Raw genomic sequence first — 26,266 nt, 5'->3', positions numbered from 1 at the left:
GCCCCAGTTCATTTGGGAGTCTAATGTACACAATGAAGCAGTCTAGTTTGAGGGGGAATCACACCTAATTCTTAGTCTGGTCAGTGTGCACATAGCCCTGTACACAGCTGACATATCACCAATCAGTTGTTTGAGAGGAGAAGCATGAGGTATATTCAGTTGGAAAGCTCACTAGTGTTTGTAATATAAAGCCATTTCCAGCACATTGCTGAAAGCTTATTTGTTTCAGTAAAAGAAAAGAGTACTACAAAACTCAGTGTAAGAAATTATTATACATTGTTTTATGTATCTTTATATAAAAAGTTACAATTAGCAAGCATATGACACAAAGAAATGGATAGGAACAGCAGTAAGTATGGATGCATGCTTTTTACAATGTATCTCATCAAAGGGATTTTTGTTGTTGTTGTTGTTTGCCAACTCAAATATTCAGCAACATACATGCAAATCAGTTCCTCGTTGTTGAGTTCAGTCATATTGTTAGATTTATATATCCAACAAATATATCTACTGAAGTGATTGTGAATGGATAAATAGTACCTGATTTAATCATTTTATTCCTGAAACTGGGTTATCTTTTCTTTGTAACAAAACAGAACAAAATAAAATAAATATAAAGAAAGAAAGAAAACAGATGATGACAATAATAAGAATAAATGATAGCAATGATAGTAATAAGAGTCTTATTGCCATCCATTAATTTTACTCATTACTGACTGATGTGTGGGGTTTTTTCTCATGAAATTGGAATAGCTGGTCAGAGTCCAGAACATCTCTAGCTTGCAGTTCCAGGGTCGACATTTTCACAATTCACTGTAGTATATTCAAAAGCACCCAGGATCGCACTATTCCCAAGCAGTCTACATAATGAAAACAATGTACATATAACAAGTTCAATGTGAATAATTGTATTTGACAGGACATATAATATACAAGTACACAATGAATGACATTATTTTGGTGCCTTTAATTCCCTTTCTTTTTCTAAAAAACCAATTTGTACTCATGTAAGCCCCTTTCATACAAATGTCTGCATATTCCAAGTATTTGTGGTGGCGGCGGTGGTGAGAGGCTCACTGCACATGTAGAATATCCACACTTGGGCTGTTTGTAAACTGCTCTATATTGCCAAATAAATGTGCTCATAATTAAGATGAATGACTAGAACCTTGAAGACAGCTAGGCATATAAGTGCTTCATTGACTTCATTGTCCACAATACTGCAGGCAGCCTGATTGTATGACCTGCTTTTAAATAGACAAAAGGGAAATGTTGTAGACAGAAATTTGGCACCAGGACACAAAGTCATTTAGGGTGTTGTTTTGGTATGCCAGTAATTGGAAAAAGTGTGATCGCAGTAGTACAACAATAGTCTGACCTCCAAATTCCAAAGCACAGGTAAGTGATTGTGATCAGCAACTCGACTGGCTCGTAGGGCAGTGCAAAAGTTCTTCAGTTTCAAGTCAAAATAGATCTGAGACTAAAGAACATGTAATTCCATCTGAGCCAAATTCCAGAATAAAAAAACTAGCTGTCAAATAGAACTATCTATAAGAAGGTAAGAAGAAATATTTGAAATTTTTTTGTGTGAATAAAAATAGTTGACTCAAAGTGAGAATTCTGTCTCTCCACCACCACCACATTCACTCAAGGCCAGAAAATACTGGCTAAGTAATTTTTGTAGTCAAAATGTTTGTATGCATAAAGCAAAGAATGACTTATGACTTCTCCCTTCTGAAAAATCAAAAGCTTGTCTATCTTACTAATAGTAAGGGCATATTTTAAAGGTCTAATAGCCTATAATTCCATTCTTTACTTTGCTGTATGTTTTGTGATTTTTAAACCTCTGCTGGGGTTCTCTCACCAAGGAATACTTGCCCAAACTTGAATCCTGGCATCTAGGAATTATCCTTTTATGCCTATTTTTCTTCCCCATGCACCAACATTAGGTTTCCTTTCAATAAGAGGAAAGGTCAGTGTGCTCAACAGGAATAAACATGGGGAGTTTTCCCTAGCATAAAAGTTGTTGTTTTTGTGTCAGTCCACACCTACAACAGAATAATATGAAGCCTTAGGTTGTGGCAGTAATAGTTTTGTATAGAAAACTGTCAGCTAGATGCTGACTGTAGAGATATTAAGGGGGAAACAAAAAATAATATCATGTGTCCAAACCCTCCAGAAAACTGTAATTAGTGCTAGCAAAATGAAAACGCACATCAATATAAAAGGAACAAGTAGATTAAATTCTTACAAGCTGTTAACCAAGCCCTTTTCCAACATCATAAATTCTAAATGACAATACAGTGAGATAGCAGATGTCTTCATATCTTAATTTAACTAAGCATTTAAGTGGCATCAAACAAACAGCCTGATTCACAGCTGTTGGCAGCGGAGTGTGACCTGGTACCAGTGCTGCTCTCACAGCAGGGACAAAGCACTGTGCATGATCCCCAGCTGGGAGTTACAAATTTATCCCCTGGCAGTTCCTCTCTGGTTGGTTATTCAAGGTAGAAAATTGTTGTTTAGACTGGAGATCAAGTGCAAATTTTGCTGCTTCCTACATGTTCCCAATAGCTGGGGGCCATGCATATAGCATATCCAAAACAGTAATGCAGGGAAGAGACAATTCAGGGTATTAGACAGTTGGTCAGACAGCCAGTGTGGTGAAATGCATAGAGCACTGAGCTTGAAATGGAAATACTCTGGTTTAAATCCACACTCAGTCCATGAAATTTGCTAGCCAGTTCTGAGTAGGACATCACCAGTCTTATTTCCTCATGGGGATGTTATGAGGATAAAATTCTTCATACATTGCTCAGGAAGCAATGGGTACAACTAGGGTAGATATGCTGACAGATCTAAATTCAGAGCTCCCTAAATTTAGAACTGCCACAGCATGGATCAGGCTGGAAGTTATTACCTATTGAAACACTTTACACAATCATTTTCTTAAATAAAGGGGGATGTTCATGCCAAACACTTGTTTAGAATTCAAGCTTGAGATGCAGATTATACTTAGCAAGGATGGTCTAATGCAACTGAGGGTACCAATTTAATTTATTGTATGCATTGTTTAAGTTATAGCAGCTTCCTGCCTATAATTTTAAATTATTTGTATGCCGAAAGCTTAGCACCATTTTCAAGCAAAGCAAAAGAAAATGAAGGAAAAAACAACAACCCCCCACACAGGCACACACACACACACAGCAAATGATATACAACTACTAGACATTTTCAAAGAAAACAAATGGAATGCAAGAGATGATGAATTGGGAACTATATATTTGTTCACTTACCTTCAGTTTGCCTTTTACACCCTAGTTGTGTTGTACTCAGATTCATGTTTGTTTAGAGACCCAATGAGGCAGAACCTGGAATGTTATGGCTATTTCATTCAACATAATAATGTTTGCATAGAAAAAAAAGAAATATATGCATATACATTCTTAAATGAAGAATACTTTACAAACCCTGATCAAATTGATCCAAGACACTTAAAACTGGCATGCGGATTGACAAAAGTAATGCTCTCAACCCTCAAAGTGCCCCATCAACTCATCCCATTTCAAGTTGGCAGGGCTGAAGTTGACAAGATGCTTTGAGGTTTTTGGATACCCCATGGCCTAGACGTACAAAATGAAACATTGTGGAGCACATGAACAGAACATTAAAACACAGAGAAATAAAGCATGCATATGAAACACAAATCTATTTTTAAAAAGTTCTGGCTGTTTCCAAATAAGTTGTAACATAAGTATTTCTCTTTTTGCATTTACTTGCAAATTTCTAATCATTCTTATTTACAAGCATTCAAGGTGCAATACACAGTATAAGAATCTCCGTGCTAGTCATTAAAACAGAAATCATGCCAGACTTGAATCAGAAAACTCTTCTCCACTACATTTTTTCCCATAAGCAAATCTAAAAGAATATCAAGCTGAAGCTATAAAAATTATCCTGTGGTCTAAATGCCAAATAAATATGACAAGCAGTGGTACTATGGTCAGCTACAGAAATCATACTGTAATGCTTTGAAATATTGTCATTTATTACATAGAAAACCATGTTTCATGGAAAAGGAGTTTCTCCTCATCAAACTATCCAATTCAGGTTTTCTGGAATATAACTGAAAAACTGTAATGGTTAGTGTTGTACTAGGAACTGAGAGACTAGGGTTCAAATTCCCACACAGCCATGAAACTGACTGGGTGACCTTGTACTAGTCACTAACTTTCATCCTAACCTACCTCACACGATTATTGTGAGGATAAAATTTTTTTGGGGGGGGAAGAGAGAGACTTTTGTACACCACCTTGAGCTCCTTGAAGAAAAGATAGGATACAAATTCAGTAAGAAATAAACAAAAGTAATCATGTGCATACTGATTTTTCAAAAGAAATCCCAACTAATTTTAGCAAAGAAAAAGTCTTTGGTATGGTCAAAGTACCTGCATTTTCTTATAGTTTTGTATTTAAATAAAATTAAAACACGAAAAAATATTGACATCAGTATGGAGATTGAGCTATTTATCATGAGCTGAAAGAAGGGGCAGAAACAGATGGCCAAACTGTGTGACCTGAGAGATCCATAATTAGGAGAAGGCTTAACCCTTTCCTCCCTTTCCCCCCACTCAAATGGCAGCTATTAGATCTGGATGTGGAGAGAAGGATACAGATGCCCCCCATTCCTGTCATCACAGAGCTCATAGCTGCTTTAGGATGGGAGGGAAAAGTCATCAGGAAAAGATGAAGGAAGGAAGGGAGTAAACTTCCTTTCCTGGATTGCCACTTCCCTGGTTGTCAAACCAGAAGTGTGGGGCTGCTGATTAGGAAAACAAAACAAAACAAAACAAAAGCTAAGGGTTGAATCCAGTGCTGAGTACAATGGGACTTCTCCATCCTTTCCTCTCCCTGTGGACCCTCAAAACCTGCTCTGGAGTGTCCCCAATCCATTTGGAGGAGATTTTGAGGGTGTAGCGGACAGGAGAGAAAATTTTCATAGCAGAAGCCTCACGTGCTAGCAGAACAGCAGCACTAGGTGTGATCCCAAAGCTGCAGCTGCATAGGCAATCCTTCAAGTGGGTTTCCTGTTTCACATCTAATTTGGCCCGGAAGTGAAAACAAGCAGAGCGAGAAAGAGTCCAAGAAGCACATTCACACAGCATGTTTTGATCTGGTTCTCAACTATGGCTGCAAAGGGGTTCCCATGCAAAACGGTCATGGATCAGAGTGACAGCCGCTAGTCGGTGTCTTAGGATATAAGCGTTTGCCAGGACAGCTTTGGATTCTCTGCCTTTGCTGTTTCCATGCAGTGTTTGCATGATAACTCCCAGCACTCCTTTTAGAGCAATTGCTACGGATAAGCTCATCACAAGCTATGTGAATGGATCTTAGAAAGTAAAAGAAAGTAAAGAACTGATATAAATTAGAGAAATAAAGAGGGAAGAGTTAGGCTTGAACCCAGTCCTCATACAATAGTCTTCATCAAAAATCTATTGATACTGACCGCTGGACAGCTTTATCATGTCTGGATAGCCTGTGACTCGTGGTTGGTACCTCTTCGATTTCATCTATCTCGCACGCATCTGCAGCATCTTGTGAGTAGCTATGCTTCATTACGAGGATATTTCTTCTGTTCATGGGCTGTATGAGAGGCTTTACAGGCTGGGGTTGAATTTCTGTCAAGATAGGCGTATCTCTTGTGCTGAGGTTACTACGGCTGCCCTTAGTGCTAGATAACTGTGATCCACAGTGGTGGTCATGAATGCATTTTGAAGATGATCTCCGCAGTTTATGATAATTTTCAAAGTCATCTGCAACGTCTGCAAGGTCCGCTGAAGCTCCTGTCCCTCTTAGAGTGCATAACTCATAGTGAGGAGGCTCAAACACCTCCTGGAATACTGTTTGATCAAAGTCTGCTTTCCTCTGGACATATTTTTTACGAGGCTGCTTGATCTGTACTATAACAGAGATAATGATAAGGAGGACCACAATACAAGAGGTCACCCCAATTATTGTCCCACTGGTATTGGTAAGTTGGTCCAGTATGTTGGCTTTTCTTTTTTCTGTTTGATGGGGAAACATAAAAACAAAGAAAGAAAGAATTAATATTCTTTGTAAATAAACAAATAGTTACCACATTGTTTTTGGCAATTATCACCATATTCTTTGTAAACTAATATAAGAATGGCTAACTGGAACAGAAAGTTGAATAGGCAGGACAATCCTTTATCTTGATGGCGAGGTGATTCACATTGCCAAATTCCTTCATACAGCTGGAAAATTGATCTACCTCTATAGTGGGATTCACATGAAATCATGCAGTCACAGGAAGGAACCTTTTGATTTTTCTATCTCAAGTATTTCCGCCCTGCTTTTCTCTACCAAAATGTTTAAAGGACCTAACAAAAATAACTAAGGGTGCTTCCAGACAAGTGTTTTTTGGAGAGTGTGGGTGGATTTGGTGTTTTCCAAGCATGGAAATTTCTTGCAGCGTCCAAATGATGCTGTCATCAATATTTCAGCAAGTATCCTCCCGATTTAATCCAGATTTACCCTTTCCATTGAGAATCTAAGAAGTTAAAAAAAAAAGCCATCTCAGTGATCCATTTACACTATTAAGCCCCTGTCTGGAAGCACCCTAAGTTTGACAATATAATCTGGTTATAGCTGTAACTTTGCTGTCTAGCGTGAGTTGCTTATTAGCAATATTCTTGGACTCATGATGACAACCTTCAGTATGTGAACTAGCAGTTTACGGTAATTTAAATAGGAATGCTTCCTTATCCTTGAAAACCATCTCAGCTACTAACATTGATATATATGAAATCACTGGTATTAGTTAACACTCACCTGTCTCAGGTGGAAAAGCAAGAATTATTACAAATAAGATTTCAAGTAAAGGGGTGGGGAATCTTTTACTATGAGCCGTTGCATACCTTTTTGTTATATCATACATTCCAAGCTTCATAAATATAGCTCTTCATAGCATCACTGCTCTAGACCCAAAGGATAATCTTCACAGGCTTCTTGTCTCAGCCTGTTCATTCTGGTAGCATAAATTGCACTTGCTCTGCTCCACTGGCTATGTGATTATCACTATATGCTGAACTGTCTTCCAAATACTGCCAAGTTTTATTATAAGAAAAACAGAGGTTTTGTCCACAAAACTGAGAAGTCTACTAGACTGAATGACTCATTGACACATTTCTGTTGAAACTACTATTGCAGGTGCCTCTCAATGGGAGGAGGAATCACTGGTGTGAAGATATGGTGAGCACTAGGAGTGCAGTCCAAGAGGAATGCTGGCCAGGAAAAAGCAGTGAACTTTCAAGTCTACCTCATAGCTCTATGTGAGAGGTTGAACCCAGAGACTATAACTAGTGTAAGTCTTCCTTAAAAGGGCATTTTTGTGGGGTGGGGGACAGGACCATATAGGGAAGACTTGAGCAGGAGCCTAACTCAGTTCAGCTCAGTCACGTGACCTGGCTGAAAAGGTAGTGCAAGTCAAACTACTGTATATTTTAAAGGCTTGTTTTCCTTCTACCTTGGGCTGGCTCTGCTGTCAATATCCTTGCTCCAGAACAGGGTTTGGATCTGGTCCAACTTTACATTGGCTCAACTTGTGCCAGCTTGCTTTATGCCAGCTTCTTGTGCTCCCTAAGCTACAGTTTCCAATTGATAGCGAAATTTCTTCCCTGAATCAGGGTCATGTATTGACCAATCTTAATCAATGACTGGATTTAAATCAAATGTGAAAAATATAAGTCACATCCCATGAATGACATAACAGCTCTCTCTCTATATATTTTTTTTAAATTCCCGGCAAAGGAATATATTTTTTGCCCAGAAGGTTTGCCCAGAAGGTTGAATGCTATGTTTAAGATCAATTCTTTGCACAGCAAACTAAAATGGTGAAGGATTTCTATTCATTCAGAGTGATATCATATACCATTAAAAATGTTTTCAATTTAGAATAAGTAGCAATGCTTAAAGTGGCAGGATGCTTTCTTCTCCCTGCAGGAAGGAAAAAAATCAATATTTGGCCCTTACTATAATTTATTTATTACTAGAATGCCTAAGGAAAATGAGTCAATGCAACCCTAAGTTCTGTGAACAGAGATAAATCAAGCCTCTTAATGTGCTTAGCATATTAGAAAACAAAACACACAGAAACAAGTAGAAAAATATGTGGAATTAAATTACTTCCTTGGGTAAAGTTAAGGCGCAAACTGATAGGAGATGCAGAAGGATAGGAGATGAGGGTGCAGAGTAGGTTTACAGCTAGCTCTTTAGAAAAATTGTGAAGTATTCCTGAATGGTCTTTAAACAACGGAAACTGAAAGGTTTATCAGGAGCTCTGTGATAATTTGAACATAGGCATTGGTGTGTTTATCTGTGGTCCCTGCCTCTGTTGCATTTTTTTACTTATTTGACTATGCACTTTTATATCCTATTGTGATTTTAAATTGTTGTAAGATGTCCTGAACCGTGCAAAGGCACTATGAAGACAGGACTGAAAAACTTACCTACATACACTTTGGCTTAGCAGACAGTAAGAACAGTATGCCATGAAACCCTTTTCATTGAAGGAAGCCATTTTAACAGCCAGGTATGTGATTCCCTGTTTGATATGTCCTTTATATCCCTACTCACACTCAGTGAAAATATCAGGCCAGCACATAAGGTTCACACAGACATTTATCTCCATGTACAGACTAAATGCTTGGAGATGGATAAATGCTTGGAGATGGTTTCCCCAGCCACTCTGGGTGGCTTCCAACAAAAGATTAAAAATACATTAAAACATCAGTCATTAAAAACTTCCCTAAACAGGGCTGCCTTCAGATGTCTTCTAAATGTCAGATAGTTGTTTATTTCTTTGACAACTGATGGGAGGGCATTCCATGGGAGGCCCATGCCTACTGGTCCTGCCAAATATCATGTTCCTGATTCTAACAACTATGCATGTGGCACTACGTCTGAAAAGACGTAGGCTTTCACATGTCTGGGACCTGCACACAATGAGTTCCTAATCACACCTGAATGCTAATTCCTCCTAAACCCAGTCCTAAGAGCTACCAGTTACAGAGCGAATATATCTGAAGGGGAAATAAAAACAGGATACAGAATTCATACATTCCCTAATGGGGTAGTTAACCTCCCCGCCTCCGTACTATACTTCCTAATTAAAGAAGAAATAAGCTGGTGATGTTTGCCACTTTTCAAGAACAAGGCATTCATTTACACAGCATTTCATGGCATGCTGTGAATATGTTTCAACTTTTAATTCAGCTTGATATCCCTAGGAGACATGGCTCTGAAATGAAATGCATTTTTAGAGCAAATATTGATAGCAGCTGACTTGCTGGCAGGCACCTTTACTTGTGATCAGCATGATATTTGAAAATGTATCTCCATGACACAGTAGGCTGCTGCTGCTATTGCTGCAGCTACAGATTAGTTTCAGGGTCTTAGAACCATTTCATGAAGGATTGGTAACATCATCAGCACCACTTTTCAAAAGGTGAAGGCAATTTATGCAACAAGTCTGTTTAGTCCATGTCACATGTGAATTGTGTGGAGGGGTTCTACGTGTTGAAAGGGACAGATAACATGGACTCAGCTACATTAGGAAGAAAAGGCGTTTTATATGCGATATTACAGTGTGACACCAGATGGCACTGTGAAGTCCCATTTTTCTCCAACGTGATTTCCCACTTTGATGTTTACAGCACGTTCTTCTGAAACACTTTTTTGATGTGTCTAGGTCTAGCCCATGATAGGAAATGTGTATCTGAAATACATGAACTCATTCAGACAGGATGGAAAGAAGATGCATGAAGCATATACAGTAATTGTGCATCTTTTCTGTCACTACTGTGTTAAAGCTTCCCCATTGCTCTACATTTATCAAATCCTTGTTCTGGCTTTGTTCTATATAGCTATACAATCTTTATATATCAACTGTTTACCTGCATCCCATCTCTATCATGAGTTTATTGGAAGGACACATTTAATAGTGGCATACATTCATCACAGTCAACTTCCACTTGATAGCAAAGAAAACGTGGCACTAATGAGCATAAAGTAGCATCTTTCTAATTCCATGTCCCTATACTTATGCATTACCTTTGCAGTGGTTTTCATCCCATGGATACACACAGTTCTGGAGTCCATTGCAGACCAATGTATTATTAATACACATGTTACTATGGCAAAAGAATGTGTTGGCTTCACAGGGGGCTAAAAAAAGGAAGAAAAAAACGCATCAGTAGGACTCATAGAGTATTTCCAGCCTCCCATTCAATACCAATAAAGATGTCATATAATCCAATACGCCGTAAAGCAGAACCTGGATTTTCCAACTCTTTTTTAAAGGTGTTTAGCCCATGTAATTGTAAATAGAGGCTTGAAAGTGTGTAGACAATTCTAGTGTAATCCCACAAAACATAAAGGGTCCCAAATAGAGAGAGAGTTCAAATATAGCGGCTTCACTCTGTCCTCTGTAACGCTTTACAAGTCAAGTCCTTTATTATGGTCATAAGCAAAACATCTACATAAAAAGCTCTGTACCATGATTAGCAGAAACAGAAAAATATGAAAAAACAAGTACTGCAGATTTACTTACTTTGTATCATTTATATAGGCTTCAGAATTTCTCAGCACAAAATTCATTTCATAATATATAATTCATGGCCCTAACAACTCACATTAAATGCCAAAATGAATTGCAAAGGTTCACCACTTCTTAAACTGTAATTCTTACAATGGCCAGCTGGCATTATGAATATGTGTGTATGGGAGAGAAGGGGTAATAATAAGGCTTTTCTGGAATTCAAAGCAGTAAGTTTCGCCACTGACCTCAGTAGGATGCAGTGCTTGTAGGAGAAAATTGGGGTCAATGAACTAACCGAGTTGAATAGCTTGTCATAAGGAGTCCTTTAGTGGCATGTTCAAGCACATATATTTTATAATAAGTACAGCTACAATAAATGTTTGCCCTTCTGATATTGCAGGAACAAAGATTTTCACAGTCCCTGAGCAGAAGGCAAAGCATAGTTGCCTAAGGCTCACAAACTGGTAGAATCAAGTTGCTAATATTACTAAAGCCCCAAGATGAAAGTGTTACTGGAGGCCATTTCAGTTTTCACAGGGAAATCCAATGTCCTCAATGAGAATTTTACAACCCAGTGGAGCAATAGAAAGTTTTTCTATTGTTCAGCAATAGAAAGTTCCCAGATCTAAGTTAAGGTTATACCTTCAGAATGACAATCCATTTTTCTCTTCACAGAGTTAGATTGTACAGTAATACTGGCTATCATTTCCACAGGCAGCACAAGGACAAATAATTAGAATCTTTTTTTATATATAAAAAAAGTAATTGAATGCTTTTCTCCAAAATTTGAGATGCAGTTATCCAACCAACCAATTAATATATTCATGGCAGGAATATGGGGGGGGGGATGCATTATATTAAGAGAAATTGTTTGCAAATATGTGCACACTAGTCAAAACTGCATCTGAAAGGGTTTATTAGAAGAAATTCACACTACAATGCAGAAAATTAATGAAGTTTTTAAAATTCACCACCACCACCACCACCACAAATTCCTGCGGAAAAGTGGAGAACTGAATTTAAGATTGGAAAAATGAGAAACTGAAATACTTTTTAAAAAGTTTTTCCATTCTCAACTAAGACCAAACCCCTACTTTCATCTATTTGCTATTGGGACTAAATTTACTTGTGATGATGTACAACAAAGATATTGGGACCATAATCAGTATAATGCTTTCATGTTTTGTGAAATTGTTCACATTTTGCACCATTCCTCAATGTTAATTAAATTTATGTACCATGTGATTGTAGATAATATATAGTTCAGGCAAATCATTTTTTTATTGGACAGAGAAAGCTTCTGCAATAAATTATGGCATGATCATGCAGTTCCTGTGCATAAGTAGCTTCAATTTTGTTTTATCTACTTATAAAATAAATTTGCCATAGTTTACATTGTTCAATTGTGTACTTTAATGTGGTTTGCTTATTTGCTTTGTGAGCTGGCTAGAGAACCTCCATTATGGAACATATATGCAGTTGTAATAAACAAACTAAATAGAAATAAATAATGGGAAGGATGCTGAAAAGGCAATTCCTTTTTTTCCAATTCCTGAATTTTGATTCAGCATTGGAGTTATTAGGAAAGGAATTTAGGTATCATTATAGAGAATGAACTTTTTTTCTAAATAAAAGCTAAAGAGTGGAAGCTTTTCAATTAGGTGATAAAGGCAAGCAAATGGGAATTAGAGGGTTATGTTCAGAGGCAGGATAGCTTTGATTAGCAGATGTTGGCTACAAACCACAGATGATGGTTTGTGAGTTTCCCAGGGGCTTCTTGCTCAACACTACTAGAGAGAAAAGAGTAGATTAGACATTACTGCAGTTTAATCCAGTACAGTAGTTCTTATTATGTTCTGTTGCAAACATCAGACACAAGGTGGCAAACTTACTCTAGAGGATCCAAAATTGTAATTTAGCCCTTAGGATACGAATTAATCTGATCATCCCGTTGAAAGAAAAACAGCAGCCTTTGCCCACAGCTGTTTCTTTTTAAATCTCTCCCTATGGACAGTGATTAAAAATATGAGTGGTGCTCCAGGTCTGGATCCTGTTAACCACTTCTTAGCCACCTTGATGACCTATTTGTGTTTTTCCCCATCAGTCACAAATACATTGTTGAGATCAGTTTCACACACACACACACAATTTTTATTACTGCTAACTTCCACTTTAAAAAACAAAACATTTACCTTTCAATTTTTAAATTTCCCTCCTCATTTTTTCTCCACAGTATACAATTCAAAAGCCTTATATTTTCACTTAGTTACTATTACTCTGAACAATAGCACTGCATAATAGTGTTACTGTCCCTGTTAGAAGGTAGCTATGCACAATTACAATTTCACCCCCTAACCAAGTCCTTGCTAATCACCCTATCACTCTCCTTCCCCAGGAAACATACAAGTCACAAAACTAGGAGGACTTTGCATGCATTATTCAACTTCACTTGGAAGTCCTTCAGGCTTCTCTCAAGGTGCAGCCATGATTTTCAAACTGGTCCAGCAACAACTATTGCCTCAGGTTCCCAACAACCAGCTGCACAGAGCCTTGCTCACTACTTGACACATGTCGTTCAGCTCTTTGCCCCAGTTTTATCAGATCCTATGTTGGATCTTCAGCTTCCCATCAGCTATCAACCTCTACTCTTTCTCCTGATTCCCTTGAGGCTTCTGCCTAAGTCCTTCAGTATTCCACACTAATAAACTTCAGCTCCAAAGCTGCTACCCTTTCTAACCAGTACTGAAATTGGCCTTTTATTTACACCAGCCAGTTCCCTCAACACAATCACTACCATTTGGGTGAAATCTCACTGTCTTATCAGACTATATTTATGAGCCAACAAAATGAGGTAAAATGTATACTAAATGACAAATTAACATTGACCACCCTTTTGATATATTTGATTCTGAAGTTAAAATCAAAGACCTCGTCAATCATAGCTATCCCCTTGTTAACACGAGGCTACAGTGGCAGTCTAACTGACATTTTACTGCCCGCTAGTCTATCTTTGCCACAAAGGTGTTGTTCAGACATTACAGTAAGCTTAACTATAGTTTACTGGAACTAGAAAATGAACTTATGCTCACTTTGCTACTCCCTGGTCCACTGGGCTCACTGTGGCACAACACCTAAGTCATGAGTTTAGTGTTACATGTGAATGCAACCACTAGCTCCTATCAGGGACAAAAGTCAGTTTAATGCACATTTAACTAGTTACAAACAGCATCTTAGCATATTCATATGCTAAGTGTTACCTCATAAACATTATTATGTATATAATAACAATACAGAAGGGGTAGGGAAATAGATTATACTGGGTTGATAGATGTAGATTCTTGGAATTAGTACATTAGACTAACATATTGCATTTTGGTTCCTTCATGATACACATTCAGAAGAGCCAACATTAAAGTTAATGCATTCTCATTAACACCAATTTCAAAGCAGCCTCTATTGGTCACGGTTTCAAGAGGCTACCAAAATAGCCAATAAATCTCACATTTGATTTTTTATTATTATTACCTTCATAATAATACTGGTTTTGTGTCTTGCAGCTAATTCTTTCCAATCTTATGTAGGCTGCATAAGAGTAAATTCTGTTGGGTTCAATAGAATTTACTTCCAACTTATCTGTTCAGAATGAGAGTGTGAGCCTCTCAAAGCATGATCTTCAAATTGTTCTAGATCACAGTTGATCAACACAATGCAACAAAACATTGTTGTTGCTGATATTAGTAATACACACACACACACACACACACACACACACACCAGCTACCATGGTCAGTGGAGCAATGGGGAAGTGAATGGCTGCTCTCCTGTCCTTGAAACACAGCGTGTTGCTGGCACTTACCGGAGGGAGAGAGGAGAGGCATGGGGAGCTCAGCATTGAGTGAGGGCATAATGGCAAGTGCACCAAATTGGCTCCAATGTGCTCCACTGCACAGTGCCAAGCTCCCCGTGCCTTGCCCCTCTCTGTCCAGGAAGCACCAGCAGCACCCTGTGTTTGAAAGCTTGGAGAACAGTGGCGTTCCACCTCCAGTGCTCCACCCGCTGCTACTGTATACCACTTACAATAAATCAAAGATTTTAAAAAAACCACATTTAAAATGTACAATGAAACAAGCCCATTAAAAAGCATAAAAATCAAACACTTAAAAAGTAATTAAAACAGTTGGGTCAAGAAACTGAAGGGACTGCTTGCCTTAACGGTTATGTTGCCTTTCAAAAGCCAGCAGAATGCCAATATGGATGAACCCTTTAATGTCTCAGCAGAGAGGGCATTTCACAACACTGGCACCACCAGCCTGTCTCCATGTTGCCACAAACAGATAAATATCAGGGCACAGCAAAATTAAGTGGGCCTCACTTAATACAGTGGAAAGGGAAAGGGAATTTTTTCAGGTAACATGATGTTATGAAACCAGCACTGGAAATGTAGGGGAAGAGTAGGGGAATGGTGGTAGGTGGCAGTGGCAGAACTTGGGGTCTCAAATTTCAGTGATGTCTTGTGCAATGCCAAAATTTGGTGCCGCCCCATGTCTCTCACCTTCCAGTGTATATTGTTGAAGCGCCCCCTGCAGCATCCCCAAGGCTCTGCACTAAGTGCAACCAAACCAGTTGCACTCTCCTAAATCCACCTCTGTAGGTGGTTGACTATTTATGGAATTAAAGAGCAGCTACAGGTGAAGGGATGTCTCGTTTCTCCTCCATAACATGAATACTTTTATACTCCCTTGATTGTTATCTATGCCACATTCTTTAACAAGGATTCTGGTTTGTTCTTATAATTTGACTTGGAGAGAATAACAATCATCAAAAGTATCAAACAGAGTAATGGGAGGTTCAGATTTAGGTCATCCTTATAGGGGTGCTAGGGCTTATACTTTTATACATTTCCTTCCTAGTATGTAGTCATTTATACTTGTCTTCCTTGAATTATTATTTCATTTTCTGCCCAGCCTTCTAATTTATCTAGGTGCTTTTGAATTTCAATCTTGTTCCCTGTGCAGAAGAAATCTTTTCATAGAACGGAATAATGTTATAAAATGTAAGTTAATGCAGTGAAATTCCAATTTAATAAAGGTGTTTCCTGGAACCTATTCAATTCATATAGTACAATACAGCAAACAATGAACTGTAATTCTGTTTTCAGAAGTTATATCAAAGCCTAATCAAAATCAGCATTATATCTGCACGAAGTCACTCTTTGAGGAGCATGCCCGACTGCAACCTTCCCCAAACTGGTGCCCCAGTTGGCTGGGGCCAATGGAAGCTGTAGTCCAAAATATATGGGAGGGTTACTATACAGGGAAAGAGTGTCCAAATACTGATTTCTGAGTTTCTAACGCATGTCCCCCGCGCTACAATAATTCATTACCAAATATTTTTCAGTTAGCATGCATAAAATACATTGTTGTATTTGATTCAAAATTGGATCAAGATACATCTTGCAAGATCAGACGGCACTTCTACTCCAGTTTCTCTGCTCCAGTGCAGCTCCCCATGCCCCATCACCCACTTTTCCAGCAGTTCCCTTGACCCTTGGGAATGTTTTTTGACAATGCAGGAAAATGAAGTGGACAGAGGAGCCAGGAAAGTCCACTGCACAAGTCCACTGGAGTTTCGCTCTCTTTCTATTTCTGGTTTCAGCCCTAAGAGTATGTAATAGTCTTCAAATATTTGCAGGGCTTTATTTCTGACAATTCACCAAATACATGAGCAAACAAAGAACTTCCTCCCAAACTGCTGGACCAAGACAGACTGGCAGTAAATCAGACTGCCACAGAAGGTGGTAGTTTTGTTAGAGGCTTTTAAGCACATAGCCACCTATCAGGGATACAGCAGTGGTGGATTTCCTGCATCAGCAATTGGTTGGACTAAATGACTTCAAATGTGACCTCGTAATTTGAATGGACTTCAAATTTCCTTTCTCTCTTTCTCACAAATAGTTTGTGTGTGTGTGTGCGTGTGAAAATGGTGATGTCCTTGAGATGGCATTCTTAGAATAAATTAGTCTTAATTATACTCATGGAGTTGCTGCTTTAGCAATAAATGCTCTGGATGACCCTTTCCACAATATGATCATAACTGAAGAACTCACGCTGCTGGAGAATAAAGGTAAAGGGACCCCTGACCATTAGGTCCAGTTGTGACCGACTCTGGGGTTGCGGCACTCATCTCGCTTTATTGGCCGAGGGAGCCAGCGTACAGCTTCCAGGTCATGTGGCCAGCATGACTAAACTGCTTCTTGTGAACCAGAGCAGCACATGGAAACACCGTTTACCTTCCCGCTGGAGTGGTGCCTATTTATCTACTTGCACTTTGATGTGCTTTCGAACTGCTAGGTTGGCAGGAGCAGGGACCAAGCAATGGGAGCTCACCCCATCGCGGGGATTCGAACTGCTGACCTTCTGATTGGCAAGTCCTAGGCTCTGTGGTTTAACCCACAGCACCACCCGCTGGAGAATAAAAGGGGTATAAAAGAGTTCTAGAGCCATATAAAACAAGAACCCTCAATAGTTCATAGTAGGAACTTGATCAAATTCCTTCTTTGGATTTCGCATTATGCAGATGATGTGCACATGAGTTGTGCTACGCATTTTCCTTCCACACTTCTGTGGTCCTTGTGTGAAGTGGAAGCTCAGGCATCTTTCTCCATGGAAGAGATTAACAAGTTCCTCTTCCTATGATATTACAGAAGGATGCAAATAAAGTATACCTGAAGAGGCTCTGAAACATTCTTGGTTCCTGGTAATTATCCCATTTTGATGTGATCAGCTTTAAAAAGATCATTATTATTTTGTTTTTCCTTTAACATCAAGAACAAGAATTAATGGCATCCTCTGTTTATGAAGTTGCTTCTTCCAAAATGAATAGTACACTGGAAACAAAGGACACAGAAGCTAACCATGTTCCAAGTTCAACATGCATTGGATTTTCTTAGTGATAGCAAAACTATGAGAACTTAAGAGTTACACCAAATATATATATATATATATATATATATATATATATATATGCTTTCGTAGATTTTCACGGGTACAGGAATGCAGGTTTTGGTGTCTTCGGGTGTCTTCCCGTGTAAGAGTCGGGGTGTCTGTGCGACGTTTCGACGAGGTCTCACTCGTCATCTTCAGGCTGGTGCTTTCGGCTTCTTGTTACTGGAACAGAGCAGAGTCTGGTGTTTGAGTTCCTATAAATACTGTTGAGGGGTGTGGTGTATAGCCTCCAACGTTCTGGGCAGAGAGGAAGTTCCTAGATTAGTGTGCCTTTTCTTCTTTTGTTCCTTAATTACTTGAGGGATATCTTGGGTGATTTCATGAGTGATATTCTGAATATCACTGGGTGGGTCATTAAGTGTAGATTAGTTGCTAAAGCTTTCGTGTCTTGACCTCTTGAGCTTGTGAAGAGTTTTTCTGAGAAGATGGCTGTGCTGCATTTAGTTGTGCTCTGGCTTGGCTTCGTGTATAGGGGCGAGCTATGGTTTTGTGTCTTGTGCCAGCCAGGTCTGTGTAGGGATTGCAGGGGGGTGCAGCATCCGGAGGTGCCACTATAGTTTGGCTACTGGATGGAGTCTGTAATATGTCTGTGGAGAGGGTCTGGGTTTGGGTCTGGTGTGGTTGATTGGTGACGGCGTTCTGTGTGCCTCTGGTTCTGGTGTCGGTTTTTGTGGGGAGGGCTAATTTCCAGATGTCTGGCAGGCGGGACGTGTCGTCACGCTTGTTCATGTTGTGAGGGTGTTTCTCTATCTCGATGGCTTCCATGATTATTCTCTTGTGGTGATGTTCCATGTTAAAGAGCAATTTGGAATCTGCAAAATTAATTTCGTGTCCTGTTTCTTTCATGTGTTGGAAAAGAGAGGAAGTTTTTTCTTCTTTTTTGACGGCATTCTTGTGTTCTGCGATACGTGCATTTATTCGTCTGTTTGTTTGTCCAATGTACGTGGCTGGGCAGACTTTGCAGGGTATTTCATAGACCCCTTGGTTTTCCAGCTGGATTTTGTCTAAATATCAAAACAGCCTTCTGCACCAACCAAAAAATAGCCAATATCCTCAGAAACCCAAAAGACAAAATCCAGCTGGAAAACCAAGGGGTCTATGAAATACCCTGCAAAGTCTGCCCAGCCACGTACATTGGACAAACAAACAGACGAATAAATGCACGTATCGCAGAACACAAGAATGCCGTCAAAAAAGAAGAAAAAACTTCCTCTCTTTTCCAACACATGAAAGAAACAGGACACGAAATTAATTTTGCAGATTCCAAATTGCTCTTTAACATGGAACATCACCACAAGAGAATAATCATGGAAGCCATCGAGATAGAGAAACACCCTCACAACATGAACAAGCGTGACGACACGTCCCGCCTGCCAGACATCTGGAAATTAGCCCTCCCCACAAAAACCGACACCAGAACCAGAGGCACACAGAACGCCGTCACCAATCAACCACACCAGACCCAAACCCAGACCCTCTCCACAGACATATTACAGACTCCATCCAGTAGCCAAACTATAGTGGCACCTCCGGATGCTGCACCCCCCTGCAATCCCTACACAGACCTGGCTGGCACAAGACACAAAACCATAGCTCGCCCCTATACACGAAGCCAAGCCAGAGCACAACTAAATGCAGCACAGCCATCTTCTCAGAAAAACTCTTCACAAGCTCAAGAGGTCAAGACACGAAAGCTTTAGCAACTAATCTACACTTAATGACCCACCCAGTGATATTCAGAATATCACTCATGAAATCACCCAAGATATCCCTCAAGTAATTAAGGAACAAAAGAAGAAAAGGCACACTAATCTAGGAACTTCCTCTCTGCCCAGAACGTTGGAGGCTATACACCACACCCCTCAACAGTATTTATAGGAACTCAAACACCAGACTCTGCTCTGTTCCAGTAACAAGAAGCCGAAAGCACCAGCCTGAAGATGACGAGTGAGACCTCGTCGAAACGTCGCACAGACACCCCGACTCTTACACGGGAAGACACCCGAAGACACCAAAACCTGCATATATATATATATATATATATATATATATATATGGCTGAAGAAATTAGGCTTCCAGATAAGAGTGAGCTTAAAGCAATTCTTCTACGTGGCAAGAAGGTCAAATACTGTTCGAATGATAGGTATCAAGAGACTGACTACTGCTAACCAGCTGTCAAAGGTAATAGAATGGATGTCTGTTCTGTGGTGCTAATAAAGGGATTTCCTCTGATCCCCATGCCACCAATGTAATAATTTTCCTTTATATTTAAGTGTGTGTGTTTGTGCTCAGAAGTTAAGCTCTTTGGGGGAGCTGTGGATGTAGCATGTCTGTCATTATTCAGACTGAAAAACAGACAAAGGGAAGAAGAAAGTGGGGGGGGGGGTTGGAAACAACTATAATATTTTTGAGAACAATTTCAAAGTGTCATAATCTAAAGAGGCATGTCACCTCATTCCTCTTCTCTTTACTTCTCATAGGTTTCAATCAGGGATGTGGGTGGCACTGTGGTCTAAACCACTGAGCCTCTTGGGGTTGCCTATCAGAAGATTGGTGGTTCGAATCCACGCAGCAGGGTGAGCTCACTTTGCTCTGTCCCAGCTTCTGTCAACATAGCAGTTCGAAAGCATGCAAGTGAAAGTTGATAAATAGGTACCACTGCAGCAGGAAGGTAAATGGTGTTTCCATGCACTCTGGCACTCGTCACAGTCCTCCATGTGCCAGCAGCAGTTTAGTCATGCTGGCCACATGACCTGGAAAGCTGTCTGTGGACAAATGTTGGCTCCCTTGGCCTGAAGCAAGATGGGCACGCACCCCATAGTTGCCTTTGACTGGACTTAACCATCCAGGGGTCCTTTACCTTTTTACCTTTTACCATAGGTTTTGATTTCAGGTAGTGGGAACAAATGTTTCAAATAATGCATCAAAGTTTTTCACATGTAAAACTTCCTAAGTGCGTGGAAATGGTAAGTTTAGTTAAATGGATTAGATAGTGCTTGGAACATTAAAACTGGGGACAGAAACTGATGTTACGTAGTATCATCAACAGGAGCTATATGAGTGAAGTGTGCATCCTCTGGCAATGTATGAAGGGAGAATTGACACTGAACTAGATGGTCTTCTGGGTCCCCTTCCAACTCTACAATTCTATGATTCAATAATTCTAAGTCTCTTTCCAAACACACATGGAATCCATGCATTTCACCACAAGATAAACAATTTTGCAGTTTGCAGGCTGTGATTATTTGCACAACATGCAGACCCATGATTTTACCAAAAGTCCATATACTCCACTCCATTCTCTTGCTTTGTTTACCAATCAGCCTGATGGAGAATTTAAGAGAACTTGTAAGCTTGCACCCTATTTTGTGACATTCTGGTTGGCCTAACAAAGATACTGCCCTACTTTGGATTTTGGAATGTTTCTTATGCCTCGTCATAGCTATCTTTACTTTTTGTGTGTGACATTTATGTATTGTGTTAAAGGATACTGTTGGTTGGAGCCAGATTTGATATAACCAGTGCTTTTTTTTTCCTAAAAAAAGAAATGCTTAGGGGTACTCTCATTTTCCTACTCATATTGAAATACTGCCCCTCAATGAGGCCAAACTTAGATTCACAAAATATTTAGGGGTATGCGTACCCCCGCGTACCCGCATAAAAACCCCCCACTGATATAGCTGATAATACTTGTGAAATATGGACTGATGATGGGGCTCTGGCCCAATTACAAAACCATTTTATCCTTTAACACTCATTTGCAGACACTTATCAAAGCAGATATTCCTTATTACCATTACCATTCACAAATGTCAACAGCAGTTCAAAAATACAGGCATTCATCCACAGCCACAGATGTCCATTCAGACAGGTGTGCACCCTTCCCAATATGGCTACACCTGTAAATATATTCCTGGCCACTGCCTACGTCCCATATCCTGCATTCCTCAATACTTGTGTCCTTCCATACTGCTTCGGTGTTGCTTCATATACATGAAAGTTGAAGGAGGAAATGACCACAGAGGCTTTTCTTTTTCCATGGAAAAAGGGAAAGTTCTAGAGTCCTACACTATGCACTGAAGATGTCTTCCTCCATTTAGTGATCAGCAGAAATACTGAGAAACAAAAAGGAAGGAGGATATGAATTCTAAAACCATCTGAGCTGACATATATCCTTTAGGTTTTAGGTCCCCCCCCCTTTTCTTTTTTCTTTAAATATTTATAGACAACCCTACGTTTATACAGACACCAGAGTGGAGTTCAGAGCATCAGATAAGCGTCATATGATGACCAACTATTAAATAAATAAAGAAAAATAAAGGCAGTTAAAGCAGCACCATGAGCTAAACTATCACCAACTTAAAAACCCTTTGAATGCACAGGAAACACATTTTAACTTGGTGTCAAAATGATAACAATATCAGCACCAGTCATACTCCTAAGGGAGCTACTGTGACTGGAGCATTTTTATCCCTTCTCCTCGCATGACATCCCACCCACAAACAAACCCTGCTGCTAGCAACAATTTAGTGAGTATTTTTGAGTCCCAATTCAACTTTTGGTAAACAGTTCTTCAGGCCATTTGGATAACAAATGTTACACTGAGTGTTAAAGAGTATCTGGGGCTTATTTCTCCAGATGTAACTACAGTTTTGGGGTGTTACTAAAAGAAAGAGTGTTAAATGTGTTTTGAAATAGCAGCTAAGACAGCCTTCCCCTGCCATCCTGCTCCCTCTGTGTCTATCTGAGCTCTATCAAACTGCAACAGTTAATGAAGACAATTGATAGAACAGTGAAATGCCATCTGCCACTACTGTTGCTCTGAATGGTCCAAACCTTCTCTCTCTCTCCTGAAGTCCCCTGAAGAATGGTGTGTGCCTACAGAAGCAGAAATTCCCACACTTTTGCTCTCATTAATACAGCGAGCCTCCCTGGTGGCATATCAGTCATCTGCTTTATTTTCTAGCACACATCATTTGCAATTAATATTCAGTACAACTGACACAGAAACAACTAATGGTGTCATTAAGTCCTTCAGACCAGATCTGCCAAAATACACATACAGATTTCACTGTGGTCAGAGGAAACTGAATGCTGTGGGTTTATCACAAAGCACAGTCAAGCAGGTAACAATATGGCTCCATACTACAAGTGACTTGTAAACCTTTGCTAAGATGGTCATATGCCCTGAAAAGAGCATGTGCCTACTGGACTAGTAACCAGCAAAATAATACGTAATACATGGTGACAAGTATTTATATAAAGAAAACGTTATTTGTTTCAAAACATACAGCTAAGGTGGGAGCAATCCCTTAGAGGGTCTCTCAAGAGCAGAAAACAAGAAGATTCCTGTGCTCCTTTTTTGAAATTGAAAGCCTTGTAAAAATATTCTCACTTATATCCCAAGCATGAACTGGTGACCGTGTGCTTACGCTTCAGTTTTTCATAAGTACTGAATCCCCCAGTGCCGTCAGGGTTGTTTCTAAGGTAACAGAATATGATGCCTTTGATTTAAATGAATCAGATTCTGGATATTCAGGATTGCTTCAAACACAGAAATAAACAAACAGCAATGGCGTCAGGGTAATACAGAGTATTATTTCTGAAGCCAGCTTGATTTATGAATAGCAGCTTAAATTACTTTTCAATCTGCACCATACAGGAACAGGAAGAAACACAATTCCTGTGCAACAGGATGCATCAGATTCAAAAATAAATAAATATCCAGTCCAAATTTAGTGAATATGATGCTCTAAAACAGGTATATTCAGAGACTTGCTCTCAGTCACATACAAAATGCCAGAGAAGATTTCATGTCAAATGATTATGCATTTATTTAAACACAGGTAAGCTTCATGCTAGTCAGTTTGCTGGTATTTGCACCTTGGGAATACCACTTCTCATTCAGAGAACCCTCAGTTGGATAAATATTGATTCAAAATACTAACATAATTTTGCATGGGACTCCCCTTCCCAAGGAACCAAATCATATTATTTGTTCACAACTGCGTCAATATCTTTTGCTAAATGACTGCACCCTTTCAGTCTCATTTACAATAATTATTTAAAGTTGAATTGCTTCATTCCAGACATGGCAACTCTTTCCCTTTGGTTATTTGACTTCTAACTGCCTGAAGACAGTTTTTCCTAAGTTTGAACAGTATGTGAATTTCCCCACTAGAGGAAAGAATATTTTGGATCATGTGTATTCCAATCCAAGCAGGCATACAGGGCAATTTCCCACCCCCACTTAGGTTCATCTGACCATTCTTCACTTTTTTATGTCTGAAGTATATCCCCCTTACGAGAAGAATTCAGCCAGTTATAAAAACAGTTAGAATCTGGCCAGAGGGCGCTTTCAGTCAGCTCCAGGATTGTTTTGAAAGTACTGATCGGAGCATGTTTGAACACCAAGATCTGCACAGATGCACAGGCACAGTACTTTCTTATATTAAAGTGTGCACCGATAATGTAACAATGGAGAGGTGCATTAGAATCTATGGGAACTGCAAACCCTGGATGACTGCTGAAGTAAGGTCACTCCTGAAAGCTCGGGATACTGACTTCAAGGCAGGGAACATAGATATATACAGTGGGCAAGAACAAAGCTCAGGAAAGGCATTAAGGCAGCAAAACAACGATATAAGCTTAAGGCGGAGAACTGCCTAGCTGATAAGAACACAAAACAAATGTGGCAGGGACTGCAGCATCTAACCAACTACGAGGGCAATACGAGGAACACGGTTAAGGCTGATGATTTGTTGGCAGAGCAGCTGAACATCTTCTTCGCCCACTATGGGGTAAAAAAAAATCAGGTATCATAGCTCCTGCCTGCCAGCCTACAAAATCTCAGCCCCTTATTCTATATGACCATCAAGTGAAAGCTGCATTGAGGGCGGTGAATCCCAGTAAAGCTGCTGGTCCAGAAGGGGTGCTGGGGATAGCGGTAAAAAACTGTGCCGATCAACTAGCAGGGGTCCTGACAAGGATTTTTAACATCTCTCTGAAAACGGCTTGTGTTCCATCATGTTTGAAAGCAGCCAAAGAAAACAGCAACTAACTGCCTAAAGGACCACAGACCTATTGCATTAACATCTTTAGTGATGAAATGCTTCAAGAGATTGGTCCTTCAAAACCTTAGGACATGTTTTCCTCCAGATTTTGATAAACATCAGTTCGCCCATAGGAGAAATAGGTCAACAGATGATACCATAGCTACAGCCTTTCACCTTGCAGGAAGTTATCTGGAGAGACCGGGGAATTATGTTAGAATGTTGTTTATTGATTATAGCTTGGCTTTTAATGCCATCCTTCCGGACATTCTTATCAAAAAGCTGATGGAACTAGACCTTTCTTCTACCATCTGTGAATGGATTAAAGACTTTCTGAGGGATCGGACACAAACAGTTAGGATTGGGCCTGTTACATCTACCTCCCTGAAGCACAGCACTGGCACCCCACAGGGATGTGTGCTGAGTCCCTACCTGTACTCGTTGTATACATATGACTGTATTTCATCTGATCCATCCACTGTAATTATTAGGTTTGCAGATGATACTACCATAATGGGTCTAATTACAGGTGGAGATGAATCAGTGTACAGGGAGGAGGTTCAAAAAGTATCTACATGGTGCTTAAATAATAACTTGTACTTAAATATTAGCAAGACAAAGGATATGGTGTTGGACTTTCAAAGGAAGAGAGGGGAACTAGTCCAGTTGTATATCAGGAGGGGGTTGTGTGGAAAGAGTCTCTTCCTTTAAATTCCTGGGAGTTTACCTATAAACTCACTTGGAAAAACAAAATAACTCAGGTGGTTAGAAGGCCCAACAGAGACTCCATTTCCTCAGGGTCTTGCGAAAGAACAATATTAAACAACAATTGATGACCTCCTTCTACCTGTCCACAATAGAAAGTGTCCTCTCATATTGTATCACAGTGTGGTACATTGGCTTGACAGCCACAGACAGAAAGTCTTTACAGAGGGTGGTGAACACAGCACATGATATCATGGGCTGTCCCCTGAGCCCGCTAGATGACATCACAAGGGATCGTTGCCTTAGGAGAGCAAGAAAAATTCTCAGGAACAATTCACACCCCGGGGCCAGCACCTCTTTAATCTTCTACCTTCGGGCAGGAGATATAGAAGTATAATCAGTCGTACCAACAAGCTAAAAAACAGTTGCTATCCATGAGCTGTTAGGCTGCTGAATGGAAAATAATACAGTGCAACTGACTTTTGGGGTTGGTGTGTTGTGCAACAGGCACACAGAGTGCAATGAGATTGAGTGTTTGGGGAGGGAGTGAGGCTCAGTTAATTTCATTGTACACAGGCTGTACATTGACAATAAAGGTATTCTATTCTATTAAACATAATATTTTGCTTTAATTATAACTATCTATATAAATTGCACTAGCACTGAATCTCTACTGCCACAAAACTCACTGGATGACCTTGGGCCACTTACTTTCTCTTGGCCTAACCTGAGCAAAAAGTAAATAAGTCCCAATAGAGACAAGCTAATTACCAACTAGGATCTACATACCCAGATAATGCAAATTTAAAGAATATAAATCTGGCACTGTGAAATTATTTTATATCACAAATATAAACAATTACAAACATAACTTGAAATTATTCAATA

At 39.6% G+C, this 26,266-nt stretch overlaps 1 protein-coding gene across 2 annotated transcripts in view; it reads right to left on the bottom strand.

Moving 5' to 3' along the window:
• Nucleotides 1–259: 259 nt before the first annotated feature.
• NETO1 (neuropilin and tolloid like 1) overlaps nt 260–26,266 on the bottom strand; it is a 116,566-nt gene continuing 90,559 nt past the window's right edge. The window contains exons 8-11 of one of the 2 annotated variants that reach the window (XR_014222805.1): nt 10,131–10,244; nt 5,506–6,064; nt 3,297–3,385; nt 260–860 (exon numbers count right to left, since the gene is read on the bottom strand). Coding sequence is in view for 1 of the 2 variants with exons in the window: in XM_082235266.1 (XP_082091392.1) it covers nt 3,311–3,371; nt 5,506–6,064; nt 10,131–10,244 (734 nt within the window). In the remaining variant the exon portion in view is untranslated. The remainder of the gene's footprint in view (nt 861–3,296; nt 3,386–5,505; nt 6,065–10,130; nt 10,245–26,266) is intronic. The other variant, XM_082235266.1, reaches the window with a different exon arrangement.

Source organism: Podarcis vaucheri (genome assembly GCF_965113315.1).
Source record: "Podarcis vaucheri genome assembly, chromosome: 8".
Lineage (NCBI taxonomy): Eukaryota > Metazoa > Chordata > Lepidosauria > Squamata > Lacertidae > Podarcis > Podarcis vaucheri.
The sequence above is the reverse complement of the archived record's forward strand: the minus strand, read 5'-3'. Positions and strand labels throughout refer to the sequence as shown.